Raw genomic sequence first — 21,117 nt, forward strand, 5'->3', positions numbered from 1 at the left:
GTAGACATGATCAATTATCTGATCTGACTTGTATCACCAAAGTCTAGCTTCACAGAAACTGTAACAAACTGTAATATTCTGTCAATGTTAGGAGACTGGTATTCATAATATACTTAGGAACCTATGTGGTGATAGCTGAATAACAGATCTGAAAGGCTGTTAGTAAAATGCATTGATTATTACGGAAAAGTCTTAAAGGGAACTACAGTATGAAAATTCATATACAATGCACAACATATAAACCTATTCTTTATGCTACAGAAATCATTGTGTATGCCTTCTCAATATTACTACATTATAACTTTTGTATAATGGTACACTAAAATTAGTCACAAATGATGTGGAAGAATAAAGAACTCTATCACTTGCCTTTTATTAATTAAAAATATAATGCAATTTAATATTTTTTTAAACAAAGGAATTTAGAATCTCCCATATTGAGAAACTCTATACATAAATTTTAGCTCAAAGGTTACATTTATGGCTTAGCAACAAAACCAAAATTACACATCACACTGAAGAATAGAGTTGAGATGGTAACTATAAAAACACCAAATATACAGCTGACTATACTGCATAAACATAGCTGAAATAATATAGCAGAAAAAGTTTTGGTTTTCTGTAACATTTCTACTTAGATAACCACTTCCTTTTTTTAAACTAGAAAATAAGAAAACCACAGACTTCAACAGGAAACGAGAGTATGCCTTTATCACGAACAAATAACTTCATGTGTGATGTATTTACACAGTAACTTTTAAAGGAAAAAATAAATTGACTTATCGACACAAGATCCTATACAATATTTAGATCTTCTTTGAGTCCAACAGAATGTATGCTATTTTAGGAGAAAATATAATTGGTTGCAGTAATGCACATTCATTTAAAACATAATTCTTACATACAACATAAATTTTACATAAAATTACATAAAAACATAAGTTCTTCCATAAAATCAAACTTCTTAATATTGATTTTTTCAAGATAATAAACAGATAAAAATGGAAACAAGAACTGAGTGTTGCATCTAGACCAGATCTTGCTCACTATAGTTGGCAACAGTATTTTTTCATGTGAAGATTTAAGTTTAATTGAAGACAATGAAGGAATAACTGGACATCTACACAATGTACACATCTAGAATCACATGACAGCAAAAGTAGGCTTGCCAAGTCTGATGTGGCAGCTTTTGAATTTGTGAAGTGTTTAATAATTTAACATAGGCTTAAGAAGATGAGATTCCCAAACCATCAATGAACTATCATTATTACCTGACTTTCTTACAGTGTGGTGTATCAGAATATTAATATTAGGTTCCTAAATTGAGATAATAAAAATAAAAATGTACAATTCGGCCACATGATTGTGTGACCAAATGGGTTTTCAGGGGCCAAATATGAGCTCAGGTACATCAGCTTTAGGTGCAGCCTCACTGCAAAGTGGATTGGTGAGACAGCACCAGAACAGGATGACAAACTGTTCCCAGAATTTCAGCTGTGCAGCAAACATAAATTTAAAAGCATATAACACTTTGAGGAAATGTATCAAAGATGTTATCTGACAGGTGACATCTCAGCTTTCCAAACTGTGCAAAACTGAAACCAAGAAATAAAGGACTATTTACCACTAAACCAAGGACCACACTATAAACTTATAACTCTGTGTACTCTAGCAACAGCCTTGGAAATTATCTGCATACAGACTAGTTGCATTCATCATATTAGACAAATTTGTGTTGTATATCAGAGAGATCAGTTGCAATCATTTAGTATAGCTGTCACAGGGATCTACGCTGCTTAAGATGCATAAGACTTTCTCCTTGAGATTTTTGTATGCGACTAAAGGAAAGAAGAACACACACAGCTTGAGGACCTCATCCATCATCATTTGTTTCCACATGGCATTGTAACAGCACTGGGACAGATGGGGATTAGTTAGGAAAAAGATTAAATTAAATTCACTGCAATAAGTGAAAAAATAAGTTCTTGATCCACAGAGCTGTACTGCACATGTAAGGATGAAGAACTAAAACTTAAAAAGCGGTATTGATTCTGTGAATAGTTCATTGCAGGAAAAGAGTATGCACACATACTGAACCTATCATCAGGACTCTCTTTATAGCCAACGGAGAAAACCAAACACTTTGCAGATGTCTGTATAAGGAGGAAGTGTCTGGTCCCTATTTCTTTCTATTGACTGTTAAGGGACTCTAGCTCCCTAGTTCAGATGTGCATGTCCACTGATGTTAACATATGGACAAGTGAATCCCACTTCTGATGTCTGAAAAGTCCTTTAAATATACTGGAGATCACGATCAATTTTTGGTAATTGATTTCCCTTGCTTTCTTTTAGCAGTAAGATAAATTTGTCTGTGGGAATTGGTACTCGTTCAGGCGTTGGCATTTGCTTTGATACATGACTACATCTAAGTAAAGAATGTGACGTGATCCTCTCCAATCGACTTTCTTACAGAGTATGGCAATTTTGCACTCCTATGAGAACCATGGAAAGAATGAGAGATGTAATCTACTATCTGACATTTTAATGCTTTTGGTGCACGGTATTTATGGTAGTTTTATGTGTGACAGAAAAGATAGCTGAGTCCTGGTTTTGCTCAGGCCATATTCCACTTATTATACATACAAAGGAATTGTCTTTACATACAAGAATGTTCTATATAAAAGAATGATACATAAATATATAAAATAAAATATGTAGTAATATTCTTGTATTTTTTCCAACCAAAGACTGGTTTCAAACTAACACTGGCTAAAAGTCAATCAAGTTCAGCAGCTACTGGATTTCTACTTCAGCTCAGTGAACATTGGTATGGCAGAAGCCTTCTCAATCAACTAATCCAAAACCCACATAATATGTTGAGTTCTGAGCATTAAGAAAATGCTTCTTGCATTTTCTAGGGAGTTGAACTGGTTTAGGAGTGCTGTTTTTAATTTTCCTTCCCCAAAGTATTTGCTATGCAGTAATCTGAATAAAGTCAGATGACTTTTTACAGAGTCAGGGCCATATTCCAACTCCCCATTTTAGTAAGATGAAACTAGAAGACTCAGCTAACCTCAAGAAAAACTGTGTTTTCAGGATTTTGGGAACCCCTTTTCAAATTACTTTACATTACTTAGCACTTACCACTATTCAGATTGCCAGGAGGCACACCAAATCCCAGCATAACTCAAGTAAGCAGGTATGACTTGAATTAGTTTTACAATCCTTAACTTCAGTGACAGAACAGCTATGGTTCTCTTATAAGCAGAATTGCCATAAAGGTTTTGATGTGGACTGTCAGGCAAATTGGGCTAAAATATTGTTAATATGGTGGATATTATGCTAAGTATTACAGAAATATAACAGGAGTATCATGACGCTGATTTTACTGATAATTATGGGTATACCATAAGTAATATCAAAATTATTAGTCACAAATACTAATGTGGTATTGCAATATTTGCAATAGGACTGCTCTGTTCTGTGACACATTGTTTACCTAGTACAACTGTACTATCTCATCCCACTTCGTCCCTCCATTTTCTTTTCCTTCCACTCACACATGCCCTGCTCAAACCTGGCACTGGGCTATGAGCATGATCTCTTCTCTTCTCTCTCCTCCAGCAAGTACTGGAGCAGGGCAGACTTACAACTACCATACCTAACTTCTAAGTTTCATTTATACTTTGAAGCTTAAGGTTCTAACCTTCTAAATTTACAGAATCACAGAATCACAGAATCGTATAGGTTGGAAAAGACCTTTAAGATCATCGAGTCCAACCGTAAACCTAACACTACCAAGACCACCACTACACCATGTCCCTAAGCACCTCATCCAAACGGCTTTTAAATACCTCCAGGGATGGCGACTCAACCACTTCCCTGGGCAGCCTGTTCCAATGCTTGATAACCCTTTAGGTGAAGTAAAATTTCCTAATATCCAGTCTAAGCCTCCCCTGGCGCAACTTGAGGCCATTTCCTCTTGTCCTATCCCTTGTTACGTGGGAGAAGAGACCAACCCCCACCTCACTACAACCTCCTTTCAGGTAGTTGTAGAGAGCAATAAGGTCTCCCCTCAGCCTCCTTTTCTCCAGGCTAAACAACCCCAGTTCCCTCAGCCGCTCCTCAGAACATTTGTGCTCTAGACCCTTCACCAGCTTCGTTGCCCTTCTCTGGACACGGTCCAGCACCTCAATGTCTCTCTTGTAGTGGGGGGCCCAAAACTGAACACAGTATTTAAGGTGCGGCCTCACCAGTGCTGAGTACAGGGGCACGATCACTTCCCTAGTCCTGCTGGCCACACTATTTTTGATACAAGCCAGGATACCGTTGGCTTTCTTGGCCACCTGGGCACACTGCTGGCTCATATTCGTACTCATAATAAATTTATTAGCAGTCCTGTCTAATGTGACTGTCAATATTCTCTGAGGGTAAAATTCACACCTATTTAGATGTGACAGAGTCTAATTTTCCTTCTTAGAAATGAGCCTTCAGCTTCTTCAGTTGCTCTCTATGATGTTAGCTCAGCAGGTCAGTCTTTTCATATGTTACAATTCTGGCTACATGATCTTCAAATATATCTTTATTTTAAACTTGTATATTGTCTTTTGCAGTTTGTCCTTCCCTCCATTGCCATTATTATTATGTTTATATTAAAAACAAAGATGTTGTTCAAACAAGTATTTAAATATCCCAAATTACCTTGAAACTTCCTATTAAATATTGTTTTTCAACATTGTGTTCTTGCTTCCTCTTTATGAACAATCACTGTAAGAAAGCCTTAAATGATAATTGGGCTTCAGCATCAGCAGAAAATTACTGTAAATATGTAATGCTTTGGCTACTTAAACAAAGTTCAAAAAAGGAATATTGTACCTTATCACAGTCTTATGCAGCAGGGTGTACTTTCCCTTCAGCTCAGCTACTCTCGTGCCTGTGATTTTTCCAGCAGAAAATAGCTATGGAAGGGAAACAGACAGTTCTGACATCTCCTAAGCACTAATATTTTCATTCAACTTTTTATAACTATAATTGGCAGCCTTGTAGTTTATACAGTCTTTGGTAACATACCAAATCAAATACACAATCAAATCAAATACACAGATGAAAAAATTCTTATTTACATAATAATTCAAAGCATAAATATAAGAATGTGTCTGTCACAACTACAGAGCTACCTACACCACCATTTCTTCTCTGATTTTCTGTCTGTATCAATATTTCATGATAATCCTGTCTTGACTTTGAACTCAGACTCTAAGTCACCTGTTCCACATTGCTTAACTGGTTCAGTTTTGGCATATACCAGCTGGCCTGAACAGGTGAAACCGAGGCTTAAAGTCCGGTTTGTGCCTAAGTGTTGTGTCAACAGGCAATATGGTTGCAAAAAAGAGGAGCTGGGCTCAAGCTAGGTCACCTCCAGGCCACAAAACACATTGCCTTACATGCCTGTGCAGGCCTTCGGCAAAAACCAAGAGCAAACCACTCCACGTATTCAGTACTAAAAAACCCGTATGTGTGTGATGCAGCGTACCCATCTCTTAGGTGATTTCTCATGTGTCTTGAGGGCAGTAATTTGGGCCAATGAGCCAGTCCTTCTTAATATAAATAGGAAATAGGACTAGGAGCCAAATTTTGCCACTGGGAAATATCACAGCAGCGATATGATAGTATCTCCTGGGATATTTCTTTAGAAAACCTTTTCTTCCCCTCTTTTGGTTACAGCTAAGGAGAACCAGGTTAAATCCAGGTAAAAAATGTAAGGTGATCTGGCTCTATAGAAGTCCATAGTTAGCCTTTTGGGGCAGCAAGTCAAATCTGCAACTTTTACAGGAACCTGCCAAGAAATGTGGTTGTGCAGACCTCCTGAAATAAGAAACAAAATTACTACAGCACCAAGAAAATCACAGAAGTCATACTTCAACCCTTATGTTTGACAAGGCCTCCAGGGAAAGGCCTTTTTCTAAGCTGAACTAAGGGCCATTTAAGAGATTCATATGTGGGCTATTCTGTAGATGCCCCTTTCTTGAATATCCAGGAGAAACCGTCCAGAACCAGTCCCATAGTCAAGAAGCAGAACCCAAGTGAATACGTCAAAGGAAGTACATATTTTGTTGATAGCTGTTTGGTTTATATATTTTTTTAAGATCCACTGCAAAATATTTCATGGTAGCAAAGACAATCTTTGCTGTCTGCAGCCCTGAGAAAAGGAAAGCAGATGTCTTTCATTTGTTTGCATGAAATTAAAGCAGCTCTCAAGAATTTACTTTGGCATCCTCTATGATCCAAAGACACTGTTCACTTAAGTTCACAATACTAATTAGCTCTTCTGTGAGAAAGAAAATATTTCCCTATCTCAACCCATTTATTTCTTAGCCTCATACGTAGGTATAGTTGTCCTATTTGGGTGGTACATCACTACTGTCCTTTCTCCATGCTCCTCTGATCTACACCTGTGAGTTCCAGTTTTTCTTACTGCTTAGCTTCTCACTGCAGATCTAGGCCATGTTTGACAATGTTTCTGCAGAAATAAACTTACTTGTCCTTGAGGCTATGTCTTCTCCTTTATACCCATAAGTTTTTTACACATTTTACACTTAATTTCTCCGTTCAGTTCACAGCTAAGACCTCTATTTCAATGAAGCTCGTCCTATACAATGTGAAGACACAGCTTTGAGGACTACATAAGACAGACTGTGTAGATAGCATAACCAGCACGTCAAAGGGAGTGAGACTTCTGTGAAAAGTATCATCAATGGATAGTTCCCATTACTGCAGCTTTATTTGGAGAGACATCAGAGAGTCAGCGCTGGGCTACCCTGATTCCAGGATTTGTTATTAAAACCCAACACACTGTTTTATCCAAGAACTTGGGAAGGCAGAAGGGAAAGAAAGGAAAGAGGCAATAGCTTGAGGGGAAGAAATAGTTGTGGAAGAAGGGAGGAAAAGCATGAGCCTAACACAGAAAAATTGTATTATTTGTGGTCATAAAACCAGATGAGGGATGATGGCCCTGATATACAGATATATAATGCTTTCAAGGCTGCCTTTCCCACATATGTGATAGCAGGTGATGTGTAAATGAAGTGAACCTCAGAAGCTACGTTAGCTGAATCAACGGACGCTCCCAGAAATCCACTGAATGCCTAGCAATTGTATTACTTACACATTTCTATGATGATGAGGAAAGCAGATTTCCAGTCCCTGAATACACTGCTTATTGATAACAAAAATTAGAGATTGGACTGGAATGACAGTAGGTACCCACCTGGACGTGGAACTATGGTTGTGCACAGTCAGCAGAAAATTAGTAACAGCTTTTTGCAAAAGATACTGAAAATGGGTAGGGGTCACCTTCTTTTAGAGCCACTACTCAGTGGACAGTATAAAGAATAGAGTCTGTCTTGTTTGCCATCAGGTGGGCTGAGAAGTAAACGGTTTTCTAGCTCGGATGACTTTCATTCCTACTAATATCTAGAATGGAACTAAAGCCAAGAAATTGATTGTCCTTCCATCTTCTTAAAAGGCTATTCACAGTCCTGAAGCAAACCACCTCTTGTGGCCATAGACATCCTCCAGCTCAATGGCAAATTACAGTAACTATTATAACAATTTTTCCTGTATACTTTCTCCTCAGAATATTTTATGCTTTATTCCATAGCATGGAAATAAGCACATTTGGCCTTCTTGGCTTGTAATCACAGACCTTGCCTATCCTGTATCCGTAGAGATATGCTTCTGCCTCTGACATTCCATTCCAGATCATCTCCTCACATATCTTTTATATATTTTTGTTTACAAGGACAAACATCTTATGGTGGAGAACAATATTAGCTACTGTTTCCCTTTAGCCATCAAAATAGCATTTGGAAAACTGTAATCTAAGGCCAACAATCCAGAACAAATCTTTAGTTATGAGGATAATTTTTCACTTATATAAACTGACTTAAATAGGGATAGTTGCAAGAGTGAGCATTATTTCCTTAACTAATGGCTGAAACATTAATCCTTACCATACAACCTCCAAATCAAAACATAGTAATTCACCTTTTGCTTTTTTTGTTTACCTCTATTTGGCTTTAGAAGAAGCTGTTGGAATCAGAAACGAAACCATGTCACTGATTTTATGTGTCTGTGCTTACCATGAATTTTGTTCTGGATAGTAGATAGGATCTAATGGGCATTCTGGGTCTATTTACCCATTTTTTAAAAATATCTGGAATAGCTAATACAATTATCAACAGTAAAAAATAAATTAGACTAATTTATCTGAAATGTAAGGCTCTGAACTGCTTAGTCAGTATATGACTATAAGAAATACATTGTAGACAATGGCTTGAGTCCTGATATGCTCTTATCTGCCTGTTAATTTGGTGTAAATAGTCCTCCTTCCATAGGCTCACAGACTTACTCTATTCTGAAGTTAGGGAAATGGGTAATATTTCTAATAGGGCCTATAAAGTGCTATAGTGTACTATAATAATTATTCCTAAGTCAGAAGACTTACACTGATTTAAACAGTAAAAAAAGAACCAGGAACATTAAACCCATATATTGAATTTCTGGATGCCAGTCGCTTCTCTAAACTACAAGTTTTTGCATTTGGATCTCAGATTTAACAGGGAAGTATATAAAAATTCTTGTAACCAGATGCCACAATATAAAACATTCATACAGCTTTATTACTCAAGTTCAGTATTAGATTTCTTTTTTTAAATATCACAAGCTAAATTGGAACTGGAATTCGTAAATATTTCTCTTTACCTCTATTTCTGAATGTTCACAATAGATGAGTCATATTTTCCTTTGAGATTCTGTCTAATTTGAATTAAGTGCATCTTTGTCTTTACTATCATAAAAAGCATGTTTTAACACAGAATAAGTAACAAATTAATTCTTAAATTGCACTAGAGACAAAAGTTTTTATTTCTCTATAGCCAGATGACATTGGCTATGGGCATAGATAGAGTATTGTTCTTTCCTAGCTGTGTCATGGTAAAAATTACAGACTACTGACATAAGTTAAATACACAGATACATATAAAACCTGAGTATCCGCACACTTTATTTCATTAACCTGCACCTACAGACAGATTCTAAAGGCCCTACTCCATTTCGTTTGACCAGTAAGAACTGAGACACATGATCTGCAGTAGTAGAGTAAATGCAGAATATGTCAGCTGCATAATTAAAATTGGGATCTGATGGTGATTGGATTATCTTAATTTTGTAAAAATGTTTGTGTCTGTTATATCTACCAGTTATTAAATAAAATTTATACTATGCTCATAATATCCATTACAAAAGCCATATACAGTAGTTAGCACAACCACATTTTAAAATGCAGCACAATACAAGTTAATTTAAAAAATCTACTGGAAATGGATTAGGTGAATACTCACTTCCCTGATGCTTTTCAGCTCATCCAGAATAAATTTGATTTTGCAGGCAAATTATAAATATGCATGGAAGGAGATCTCTTGTACAAGGTACCTAACACCTCAGACTTTCAGAAGACAGATGCTTCCCACAGAGAATTAATGTCTTGTATAAAGGTCAGTAGATTCTTATGAAGTCTAGTGCCAAGGGTCTTGCAAAGATTACTCAAAAAAACCCCCCTCAAACCAAAATCAAACCTCAAAATGGCCCATTGTGCACATGTAACACAAGCCTCCACTGACTAATTTGAAGTACTCTAATTCCTAATAATTGCAACATGGAAATCCAGTGTAAGAAACAGACAATATTCCTAACTTATAGAATCATAGAATCATTTAGGTTGGAAAAGACCTTTAAGATCATCAAGCCCAGCTGCAAACCCAACACTGCCAAGTCCACAATCATGTCCCTAAGCACCACATCTACAGTCTCTTAAATACCTCCAGGGATGGTGACTCCACCACTTCCCTGGGCAGCCTGTTCCAGTGCTTGACAACCCTTTCGGTGAAGAAATCTTTTGCAATATCCAATCTAAACCTCCCCTGGCACGACCTGAGGCCATTTCCTCTTGTCCTATGCCTTGTTACTTGGGAGAAGAGACCGACACCCACCTCACTACAACCTCCTTTCAGGTAGTTGCAGAGAGCAATAAGGTCTCCCCTCAGCCTCCTTTTCTCCAGGCTAAACAACCTCAGTTCCCTCAGCCGCTCCTCATAAGACTTGTGCTCTAGACCCTTCACCAGCTTCGTTGCTCCAGCAACTCAATGTCCTTCTTGTAGTGAGGGGCTCAAAACTGGCCACGCTGTTTCTGATACAAGCCAGGATGCTGTTGGCTTTCTTGGCCACCTGGGCACACTGCTGGCTCATATTCAGCCAGCTGTCGACCAACACCCCCAGGTCCTTTTCTACCTGTCAGCTTTCCAGCCACTCTTCCCCAAGCCTGCAGAGTTGCATGGGGTTGTTGTGACCCAAGTGCAGGACCCGGCACTTGGCCTTGTTGAACCTCCTACAATTGGCCTCTGCCCATTGACCCAGCCTGTCCAGATCCCTCTGCAGAGCCTTCCTATCCTCAAGCAGATCAACACTCCTGCCCAACTTGGTGTCATCTGCAAACTCACTGAGGGTGCACTCAATCCCCTTGTCCAGATCATTGATAAAGATATTAAACAGAACTGGCCCCAATACTGAGCCCTGGGGAACACCACTTGTGACCAGCCACCAACTGGAGTTAACTCCATTCACCACCACTCTTTGGGCCTGGCCATCCAGCCAGGTTTTTACCCAGCGAAGCGTACACCCATCCAAGCCATGAGCAGCCAGTTTCTCCAGGAGAACGCTGTGGGAAATGGTGTCAAAGGCTTTACTAAAGTCTAGGTAGACAACATCCACAGCCTTTCCGTCATTCACTAAGCGGATCACCTTGTCATAGAAGGAGATCAGGTTAGTCAAGCAGGACCTGCCTTTCAGAGACCCCTGCTGACTGGGCCTGATCACCTGGTTGTCCTGTACGTGCTGCGTGATGGCACTCAAGATGATCTGCTCCATAACCTTCCCCAGCACTGAGGTCAGGCTGACAGGCCTGTAGTTCCCCGGATCCTCCTTCTGGCCCTTCTTGTAGATGGGTGTCACATTTTCTAACCTCCAGTCAACTGGGACCTCCCCGGTTAGCCAGGACTGCTGGTAAAGGATTGAGAGTGGCTTGGTGAGCACTTCCACCAGCTCCCTCAGTACCCTTGGGTGGATCCCATCTGGCCCCATAGACTTGTGTGTATCGAAGTGGTGTAGCAGGTCATTAACCATTTCCCCTTGGATTATGGGGGCTTCATTCTGCTCCCTGTCCCTGTCTTCCTGCTCAGGGGGCTGGGTACCCCGAGAACAACTGGTCTTACTATTAAAGACTGAGGCAAAGGTGGCATTAAGTACCTCAGCCTTTTCCTCATCTTTTGTTACTATGTTTCTCCCCACATCCAATAAAGGATGGAGATTCTCCTTAGCCCTCCTTTTGTTGCTAATACATTTATAGAAACATTTTTTAGTGTCTTTTACAGCAGTAGCCAGACTAAGTTCTAGTTGAGCTTTGGCCCTTCTAATTTTCTCCCTGCATAACCTCACAACATCCTTGTAGTCCTCCTGAGTTGCCTGCCCCTTCTTCCAAAGGTCATAAACTCCCCTTTTTTCCTGAGTTCCAGCCAAAGCTCTCTGTTCAGCCAGGCCGGTGGTCTTCCCCTCTGGCTCGTCTTTTGGCACATGGGGACAGCCTGCTCCTACACCTTTAAGATTTCCTTCTTGAAGAATGTCCAGCCTTCCTGGACTCCTTTGTCCCTCAGGACTGCCTCCCAAGGGACTCTGTCAACCAGGCCCCTAAAGAGGCCAAAGTCTGCCCTCCAGAAGTCCAAGGTAGCAGCTCTGCTGACCCTCCTCCTTACTTCTCTGAGAATCAAAAACTCTATTATTTCATGATTGCTATGCCCAAGACAGCCTTCACCCATCACACCACCCACAAGTCCTTCTCTGTTTGCAAACAACAGGTCCAGCAGGGCACCTTCCCTAGTTGCCTCACCCCCCAACTTGTTTTATTATTGGTAAAAACACTCGAGTTTAAGCCACATGTTTGAGTAAGCTCTGGGTTAATTCAAAAAACAGTATACTTTGGCAGCAGGGACTGTAATGAGTATTGGAGCTTTCAGATTTCAACCTTAAGGAAGTAAGCTTGCAAGTTAGTTCAAAAGAAGTAATCATTAAAGAACACACAAATAAAACAACCTATGATAAAATAGCCAACAGTATTTACATATGTAGATACATATGCACACACAAACATAACATTTGTAAATGACAGTTTGTGATAATTTTCTTCTGGTCTGTTGGATTTGTATTAGCCATGTTTCTATAAAAAAGGCCGTGTACAAGACTAATATCCCAAGTTTAAAAAAGAAGTTCCATTTCACTCCTCCCCCTTCCCTCCAAGACCATAGTTCATAGTTCATTTTATTGCTTGGAAGCTCTCACATTGCTGGGGTAAGTAAAATGGTAGTTCTCCTTAGTTCAGCTAATTATGTTGCTACACTGAAAAGAATGAGAGAGAAGATGGAGTAGTGAGGAAAAAAAAGAGCTTGTGAGTGGCAACTGAGGATGTCTTTTTTTCAGTCCTGTGTTAACCATAGTGCCCTGGAAAGAACTGAGATTATTTTGTTATACAGGCAATCTCAAATCGGGTAAATATTCTTAAACTGTTGAGTCTTCCAGTCCCTTTCCACGTCAGTTGTACTTAACTGTATTTTGCTTTTGTCAGCTTTTCTTTCTCATTATACAATGAACTGGGACACCATACATTTTTAAACACACTCAAAATTCATAGATCATCTGGATAAACTAAAATAAATTTTCCTCATCTACATGGAGAATTATTGGAAAGTTGGATGAAGATTTGGCTGCTAACGGATGGTTGCTTGGCAACTTTTTGCTTTCTTTTTCCCCGTACTCCCATAAGTGTAATTACATAAAAAGTATGGAAGTATGTATCTTATTACTGGATTTACTTGTATCTTTCCCTTTTAATTTAAAATTTCTGTTCTGTTTATTTTATCCTATTAAGTTACCCTTTCTTTTACTTTACACTCATCTTTAACTGATTAACATGAGTGTAATTTTCTAACTTTGTTACATTTTTTCATGTTACCTCGCTATCTGAAGCTTGGCTGTTCTACCAGAAAAACAAAACATAACAAAGCAAAACCAAACCCAAACTCAAATTCCAAAACAAATTTGTTTCCTTCAATGAGTGAAAAGTCCCATGAAATAAAGTACCAGAAAATCCTGTCCTATGAGAAAGACTGTGGAGGAAGATTTTGCTGAAAAGGGGAAAGGGAAGGGCATATCCTTCATATTTTTCTAGCAGGAAAAGGTGGATTTTCTGGCTCTGGGCAGGAACCTTTTAAATATAGGAATCCATGAGAAAACCAGAAGAGTACTTACACTCACATAGGTGTTCTGTACACTTGCATAACTTCTCTCTATACCCATACCAGTAATAAGTTCATATTTGCTTGCTACCAACAGCTCCCCATCAGAGCTGTTTTAAAAATCTCTTGAAGAAAATTCCAAGAAAAAGTGAGCACAATCTGAGATTACACACAATCTGAGGGAGCTCTTGTATATCCTTCCAGCTTGACTGCAGGTCCACTAGCCCCGGGACGTAGGACCACGATAGTTTCTCTGAGGCTGGAAGGTGGATGTAGATGAGGGGTTGGTAAGAAAGAGAAGACATCAGAATATGAATGGGAATTAAAACCACAGAAGGGAGAGGACCACCTGACAAATAAGATACTCTCCCAAGTGAGCAAAACTGGTGAAATCTGGCCGTAACTACACCAACACCTCCTCATCCCCGCACTAAGTGCGGTAGGCTTTTACATTCTCCCTTTTAACAGACTATATTCAATCCTTTCTGACAGTCAGCTCAAAGTAATACACCAAGGGACTCCTGTGAAATTTCAAAACAAGTTTCCTGTAACTCAAATGTGATATAAATAAGAACTTTTGAATTTCAAGGCTTTTTAAGCTTCTTTTGGGACTCTTCAGAAATGAATAAAACTAAGCCAAATTTTAAACTTAAAAAGATGATGCAATCTGAATGTTGGTCTAACTCTTCACACTCTTCTGATAAAAAGCATCAAGAAAAGCATGTAAGATAAATATAGCCACCACAAAGAAAATACTGATTAACATCACTCATAATCATTATGAAAGTGAAACTTTTGAAGGCTTCCTAGGAAAGAATTTCAGCAGTCCCTAGAATCTCTGCATTTTGGAGAAATGATGGAGCTAACACGTGTTTCTAATTATGTTTGCAGATATTGCAAAATAACTAAAATGTATTCTAAGCTTGAATGGAATAATAACACTTTCCACCTCTTCATTCTAAGCCGTAGGTTTTGTAATTATAACAAGACATTGTGACTACATTAATGTTATTTTAACATGTAGAATAATCCAACATTTTATATTAATGTTGTTTATTTCAAACATCTGAAACATCTCGTCAAACAACTCTTTTGCCTTATAATAGGAGACAACAGAAAAATATCAAGGGATTCATATATTTTATAGTTTATATATACTCAGGATTTCAGTATAGTATTAGCCACTTGGAAGATGACTCTTCTGGCCAGTCTGCTATGTGAGGTTTGGAATTTTCTCTCTGTTTATTTGAAGAACTTTTCTTACCTCTTTTGGATAATATTTAAATATTTAAACATTCAGGGAAGAAAAAGGATAAATACTCCTCTTTGTATAGAAAGCTCTGTATCCTCTGGGAAAACTCTCATTGAGTACACACTGTTTGGACACTCACCACACAGCTCAAGTATTTCTTAGCCTGAGGAGAAGGCAACATCATCTTCCATTGACTTTTCAAGGGTTATGTCTACGTTGCAGGGGGGGCAACAAGTGCAACCATGCTGAACCCATGCTATGACTCTTGCATTTCTATCTGTATTGCTGGCTATAAGTCTCCACAGAATCCATTTCATCCTTTAGAAGAGGTGAGTTAGGGATATCTGCTGGTGTTTGGCTTGCCTGTGCCTGACACTTCCAAATTATCTAGACAAAAGCTTGGGCCCATGACAATGCACCAAGGGAATTGAAACTTTCTCCTCAAGTTCAGTCCATTGCTCAGAGCAAGTTTGTAACTGAGCTTACACTTGTGCTAGAACAATGCAGAACTGTCTACACAGAAATGGAAAACAAGGAGCATCTGCTCCAGGTCCTTAGCATCACCGTTGCCATCAACCAGAACTGAGAGTAATACGCTAACAATAAAATGAAGAAAAATGCAGTATACTAAGTTGGCTTCTAAATGGCTAAATATAATGGTTTACATTGTTCTCAATTTATGAGAATTTCTATGACTTCTCATTACTTCTGAAGATCATGTCCTGACTACGTCAAGATGGGGCACCCAAAAATGAAGGAACAACAATTAAAAACCTATAGAGGTAGTATTTGTAACCTGTGTAGCAATGGATCTATCTCAAAAAAAACCCAACCAAACCCAAACCAGAAAAACCTGCTTTAAAAACTACCAGTCCTGATGCCAGATAATTTACTGGTCTTAAGGACTTCTGTGACAATTTAATCTGATTTCCCCAACAATACACAGGACAGTTTTTACTTTCTTCACCACTTTTGCTACAGGGTTTGAAGTATGCACTTCAATACCACAAGATGAGACAATTTCTTAGAACACAAAACTCATTACTGGAATCAGCCAGTCAGAAAATTCCCAGTGACTTTGGAATAGGAATGAGTCCTAAGTCATTTAGAGCCAGAATGACTTAACTCTGAATGCTGTTGATGAATAAACTAATATAATTATTTCATGGCTTGCTAGATTAAAAAAATAGATTAAAAACCAACTGGAATTGTTCCAATTAAACTTTCCAAGCTTTTTCTTTTACAATTCAATTTAGGAAAATGGTTAAAGGCTAATATAAATTAGACCAGGTCTAGTTACCAAATGGCCTTACTTTTTACAGCAATGAAATTTGGTCCAGTTTAGGAAAACACAGTGAAAATATTCCTGAACATCTATAACGAAATCTGTTCCCTTTCAGCTAAGCTAGGATTTCTCCCTCAAATATTGTTTCGCAACACAAGGTCAACATCAAAGTCTATCCAAATCAGACCGTATTGGAAAACAGTTTTCTAGGTAGAGGAAATAGTGTAACAGGCCATTTTGTCATATAGGGTAGGTTTTTTCCACACAAACTCCAGGTCATTTGTAAAGTTTAAATGGCAAGGAATGAAAGCAATTACTTCAATTTTCTTTATTCCCTAATCTGTGCAGAGCCCATACATATTAAAAAAAAGTAATTATTTGCATTTTCCAGAATGTTTTGTTTACATCATTTTTATTACAACATATAGTAAAGCAAAAAATAAACTTCATGTAACACAAGAGAGGAGCAGAATCAGAAAAACTGAAGATGGAAGGATCCTCTGGATGCCATTTAGTCCAACCTCCTGCTGAAAGCAGGGCTAGCTTCAAAGTTAGACCAGGTTACCTCGTGGCCCTGTGCTGTGAAATTTTGAAAATGCAGTGACTGAATAAGGATGCAGTGGCCGAATAAATATTGCACCGGTTCTAAGACAGTCTGACGTACCAACAGTTCGCTCTACTTTTCACCCAAAAGAAGATACTGATGTGTCCTGAAGTACTGAGTCTAAACATTGACTATCTTACTTTGTCTCACTTGCAAATTTTTTCAAACCATGCATTTAAAGACTGGAATGTATCGCATTTAGACTTTAGGAAGCATAAGGAAGGCAAAAAGAGATGCCAGAATAGAGGATAATAATTAAGTCAGTGTATGTAAGTTTATGATGCTTTTTAATAATCAAATTTAACTCATTAAATTATTTCAGACTGCTTTCCAGCATTTATAAGAAACAAGAAACATCCTCAGTGAGGCTCTTACTTTGCCTTTGACAACAGAGGGAGCCAAAGATGACTAACTAGCTCAGACTACGCACCAGATGTTTAGAGGAATTAAACTCTGGTTTTAATGCAAAGTGTTCCATCACAATTTATATATGCCCAGTAAATATCATCATTAGACTTTTTTATTCAGTCATTTAAATCACTCATTTTTCAATATGCCTCAAATATGTATACAGAGTTATAGAAGACTAATACTTCTAAAGTCATCTAGAATTCCTCTACTCAACAATATTTCAGGCTTCAGCACATATTTCAAAGTATTTTAAGACAAGAAGATAAAGTAATACTGTAAATACTTAGTTACACCATAAATTGTAGTTATCAGTATTTCAATGCAATTCTGCATTCCCTTTTGTAGATTGGGAAACATTTAAAGTACAGACAGGAATAGCTACACTGCAGATATTTAGGGAAGGATATCCTTATTTAAGTAATCAGTCGTTATTCCAGGGAAAGGTTATGATGGTAGAAGGTAAAGAAAAATGCGGTATGATTTTTAAATTAATGCTGTCATAAGAGTTAAGAAGTAAGGTAGAATCCCTCTCATCTGTAACTACATACACATAGACAGTAGATTTTTCAGGATAAGTATAGGAAGTCCCCAGGAAAATCCTATTTATTAGCCTTTCAAGTAGAAAAAGATTGGTCACTGAGTTTTTTCAACATTTAATTTAGATGATAAACAGCTATACCTGAACCCATGAGGCTATTGGTTGCACAAATGCAGTCAGGCATTTCTCTCCTGACTTTGTGATGAGGAAAATTATAACAAAGTACCAAGTACATTTATACTTGTTACTTTGTTGTATATAAAATGTATAAAATCACATTTATATGTAAATCTGTTTTTCCTTAAAAAGTGCTATTTTTACAGGAAAAAAAAAATCACCTTTCTAAGCCATTTCTATTAGGAAGCTAAAATAATTTAAACAATTTAACAAAGTGATTTTTTGTATTTCACGAAGTACATCACAAATTATTTTGCCCTCTTTCCTATTCCAAGAAAACCATAAATGTAATGAATAAGAAGATAGCATGCACTTTTTAAATATAGCATATCATTATTTCAGAAAGTGAGGGCATAAGGTTTATGGTTCCTTGAACTTTGCTGTCTAAAGGAAAGTGACTTGGCTGCATTGGTTCCACATACAACAAGCCAGTAACTCAGAAGACAAAAGTCAAATGCTAAAAAAATGAGCCTGAAAAATTATTAATATCTACTCACTTTATCTTGATATGGAGTCTTTTATACTGATATACCATTGAAAGTCTCATAGTCTACTACAAAGTATTTCACATAAAAAAGCTATATGCAGACGATGCTACATAAACAAGACAAAACAGAGAGTGGGGGTAAAGTAAAGGCATACATGAAAAACATTAATATACCTACTTACTGTAGATCTAGCACTGTATTGCCTTACACAGAATTTCTACAATTTTACTTTTTAAATTACAGATGGATCAGCCAGGCACCCTTTAATGAAAAATAAACTGCTGAAAAGCTTTCTAAAACTAACAAATAACAACTAGGAAAAATAATACCATGAATTCTTTCCCAAGGCATAGTTCATAACAGTAGTTTTGTCCCCCAGTTCATGGGAAAAAGCAGTCCCTACATGGAAAATATCAAAATCGGCCACCATCAAGATGATACAATGGGTGAGAAAATTCTGCATCTGGTGGCCAATCGTGTCTTGCATGGCTCGGTAAAAGCGGGGATAAGAGACTGGTAAGATAGGCATTTCAGGAAAGGAGATAGCTTTCCTGCTCTCACCTGTTTGGCCATGAATCTCGAAAGGAGGATACTGAATACCCCGTACAGTCTTTCACCAGCCGGTTTTATTGTTTCACCAGCTGGTTTTATTAGAGTAGGGTTTGCAGGAATCAAAAAGGAATTTTCCTGAAAAGACATAGCAGGGATAGGCTTTTGTATTTGGTATGTCATCATTCTTAAGAGTGCATTCTGGTTTATTTTCTCCATGTACTTGGCCAGCTACAGTGTCTTCTGTGGCTATAGATAAAGGAAATATTCAGCAGTAGATTCTAGATTTTGGGCAGGCAGATCTTCAGGTGTCATGGGAGAAACAGAATGAATAGGAATTTAGTTTCATGGATCTCTTTCTTTACAAATACGGTCCTTGCCTAACAGAAAGAGTGATATTCTTTGACCGCATGAAGTTTGTAATACATATTACATTTACAATTGCTTATTTATATATGCTATCTACTACCTATATGCTCTATGTCAGTGTTGCCTTTTTGCCTGTTGCCAGAATTTATAAATAAAGCAAAGACCAATTTAAACAGATAGGGAATCCACGTGGCTACTAGTTCTATGTAATCCGTATCTCAGTAAGGGTATTAACAACTAAAATAAAACGGAATAGGACTGCCTTCCTTTTTCTGCTCTGATGTGTTCTCATAGACACATGACAAGTTGAACAGGCAGTCCCACGATCCAGTGGACAACATAAAGACTGCTTACATGAAGAATGACTACTGAAATAAAAAAGAAAACAACTGAATTAATCAAAAAGAATCCTAAATCAGAATTTGTTTCTAGTATGGACTTTTGGTATATATCCCACATTGTGGGACAAACTGAGGATGAATCTAATTACGCTTCATCCTCCTTCTCAGCCAAAACGTAACACAGAATCGCTGAAGTCTACAAAAACATCAAAAATATTACTGCAGCAGTTGAATCTTAACACATCCCACCTCTGCCACCAAAATGGCTTATATGAATGAGCCTAGATGTGCTTCAGGTTTGTTCATACCAATCATTCAAACTGCTTACACAAACCTGGATGTTTTGCAGCAGTTCTGCTGCAGGAGATGTTAACTCCCAGCAGAAAGCCAGAAATCAAAGAGATGGCAAGCTGTCATGTTTTAAATTGCCATACTCACTAGTCAAATTAACATCTGCCTGCAGTCTTAACTTTGTTGTTTTCTATTTGACCTACATTCCATTATCTGCCAGAAAAAAAAACCTTGCTCTAAAAAATCATGGGAAATGGTTCATACTGCTTTTGATAAACTTTGAATAAACAGTCCTAAGACAAGTCTGCTAAACCAAAATATATTACTTCTTTAACCTTGCAACCACTGGGTAGTTCTGGGAACAGAATTAAAGTCTTCAGTAGAATTTAAGAATATCATGAGCTCTCAGTTATTTTCTTTACCTTTGGGAAGATATGTCTGTAAGATTAAGGTCTCTCTTCAGTCCACAGAAGGAAAAATAAATTCCTAAAAAGAAGACTGAGAGATGAAAAGCTACAAGAAAATGAACTTCAACCAAACAAAAGACCTTGGTAGAAAATTCTCACCTGTGGTCATCAGCTGTTATTTAGTTAGATCCTTTCACAATTGAAAAAGATTGGCTTTTGGGTTTTGTGATTGCTTAACTACTTTAAAGTTTTAAGTATTATACAGAACACTCTAGGGATCTAGAAAAGCACCATCTGGGAAGAACCTTTGTTTATAAACAAACTGCAGTTCTCAATTTTGATCTGGTCCAATATTTCTGCCATTAGTTAAGCTGCATCAGCATCTTACAGTAGAAGATTGCTCAGTGCCTCTTCTAAGGGCAAAGACTTGTGAAAAACTCAGTTTTGAAAGTTTGCTTCATTTATCCCAAGGAAGATAAGAGGCACGAAACACGAAAAAGGCTATGGCATACTACTTTGAGTTCCTGAAGAAGGAACAGAGACCTGACAAATTGTTGGGAATGGACCTTCCCTGACAGAACAGGAAGAAAGACCAGTCCTCAATTACAAGACTTCTCCAGGTAGGAGAAGCATACAGATATCTGATGGAGAAATGGGTCTTTTGGGCTCCAAACAGACTGCTAGTAGCCTAGCAGCAAAACATCAGACTAATAACAAAATCAGGAGGATAGCAGAGAATCTCAGGATTATAGAAATCTCATCCAAAGGAGGAAGTAAACATCCCAAAATGAAGATATGTAAGGAACCAAGGAATTAATGTCTCAGGACAAAGATGTTTGAAAAGCTCAGATACCTCATGTTACCACCTGAACTTTCTTTTTTTTGACATTCAGCATTACTAGAAATTTCTGCCCTTCTTGAAGTCACTCAGTTCTAATGATATTTTAGGCTTTCAATGCAGCACAACAGTCATAAATTATAACAAAATTTGATACGCATTTAAAC

At 37.8% G+C, this 21,117-nt stretch overlaps 1 protein-coding gene across 1 annotated transcript in view; it reads right to left on the bottom strand.

Annotated features, from left to right (window-relative positions):
• Positions 1-21,117, bottom strand: part of CCDC146 (coiled-coil domain containing 146) — an 82,751-nt gene that overhangs the window by 35,851 nt on the left and 25,783 nt on the right. The window contains exon 3 of the mRNA XM_072858880.1: positions 4,876-4,958. Coding sequence (XP_072714981.1) covers positions 4,876-4,958 — 83 coding nt within the window. The remainder of the gene's footprint in view (positions 1-4,875; positions 4,959-21,117) is intronic.

Source organism: Ciconia boyciana, chromosome 1 (genome assembly GCF_034638445.1).
Source record: "Ciconia boyciana chromosome 1, ASM3463844v1, whole genome shotgun sequence".
Lineage (NCBI taxonomy): Eukaryota > Metazoa > Chordata > Aves > Ciconiiformes > Ciconiidae > Ciconia > Ciconia boyciana.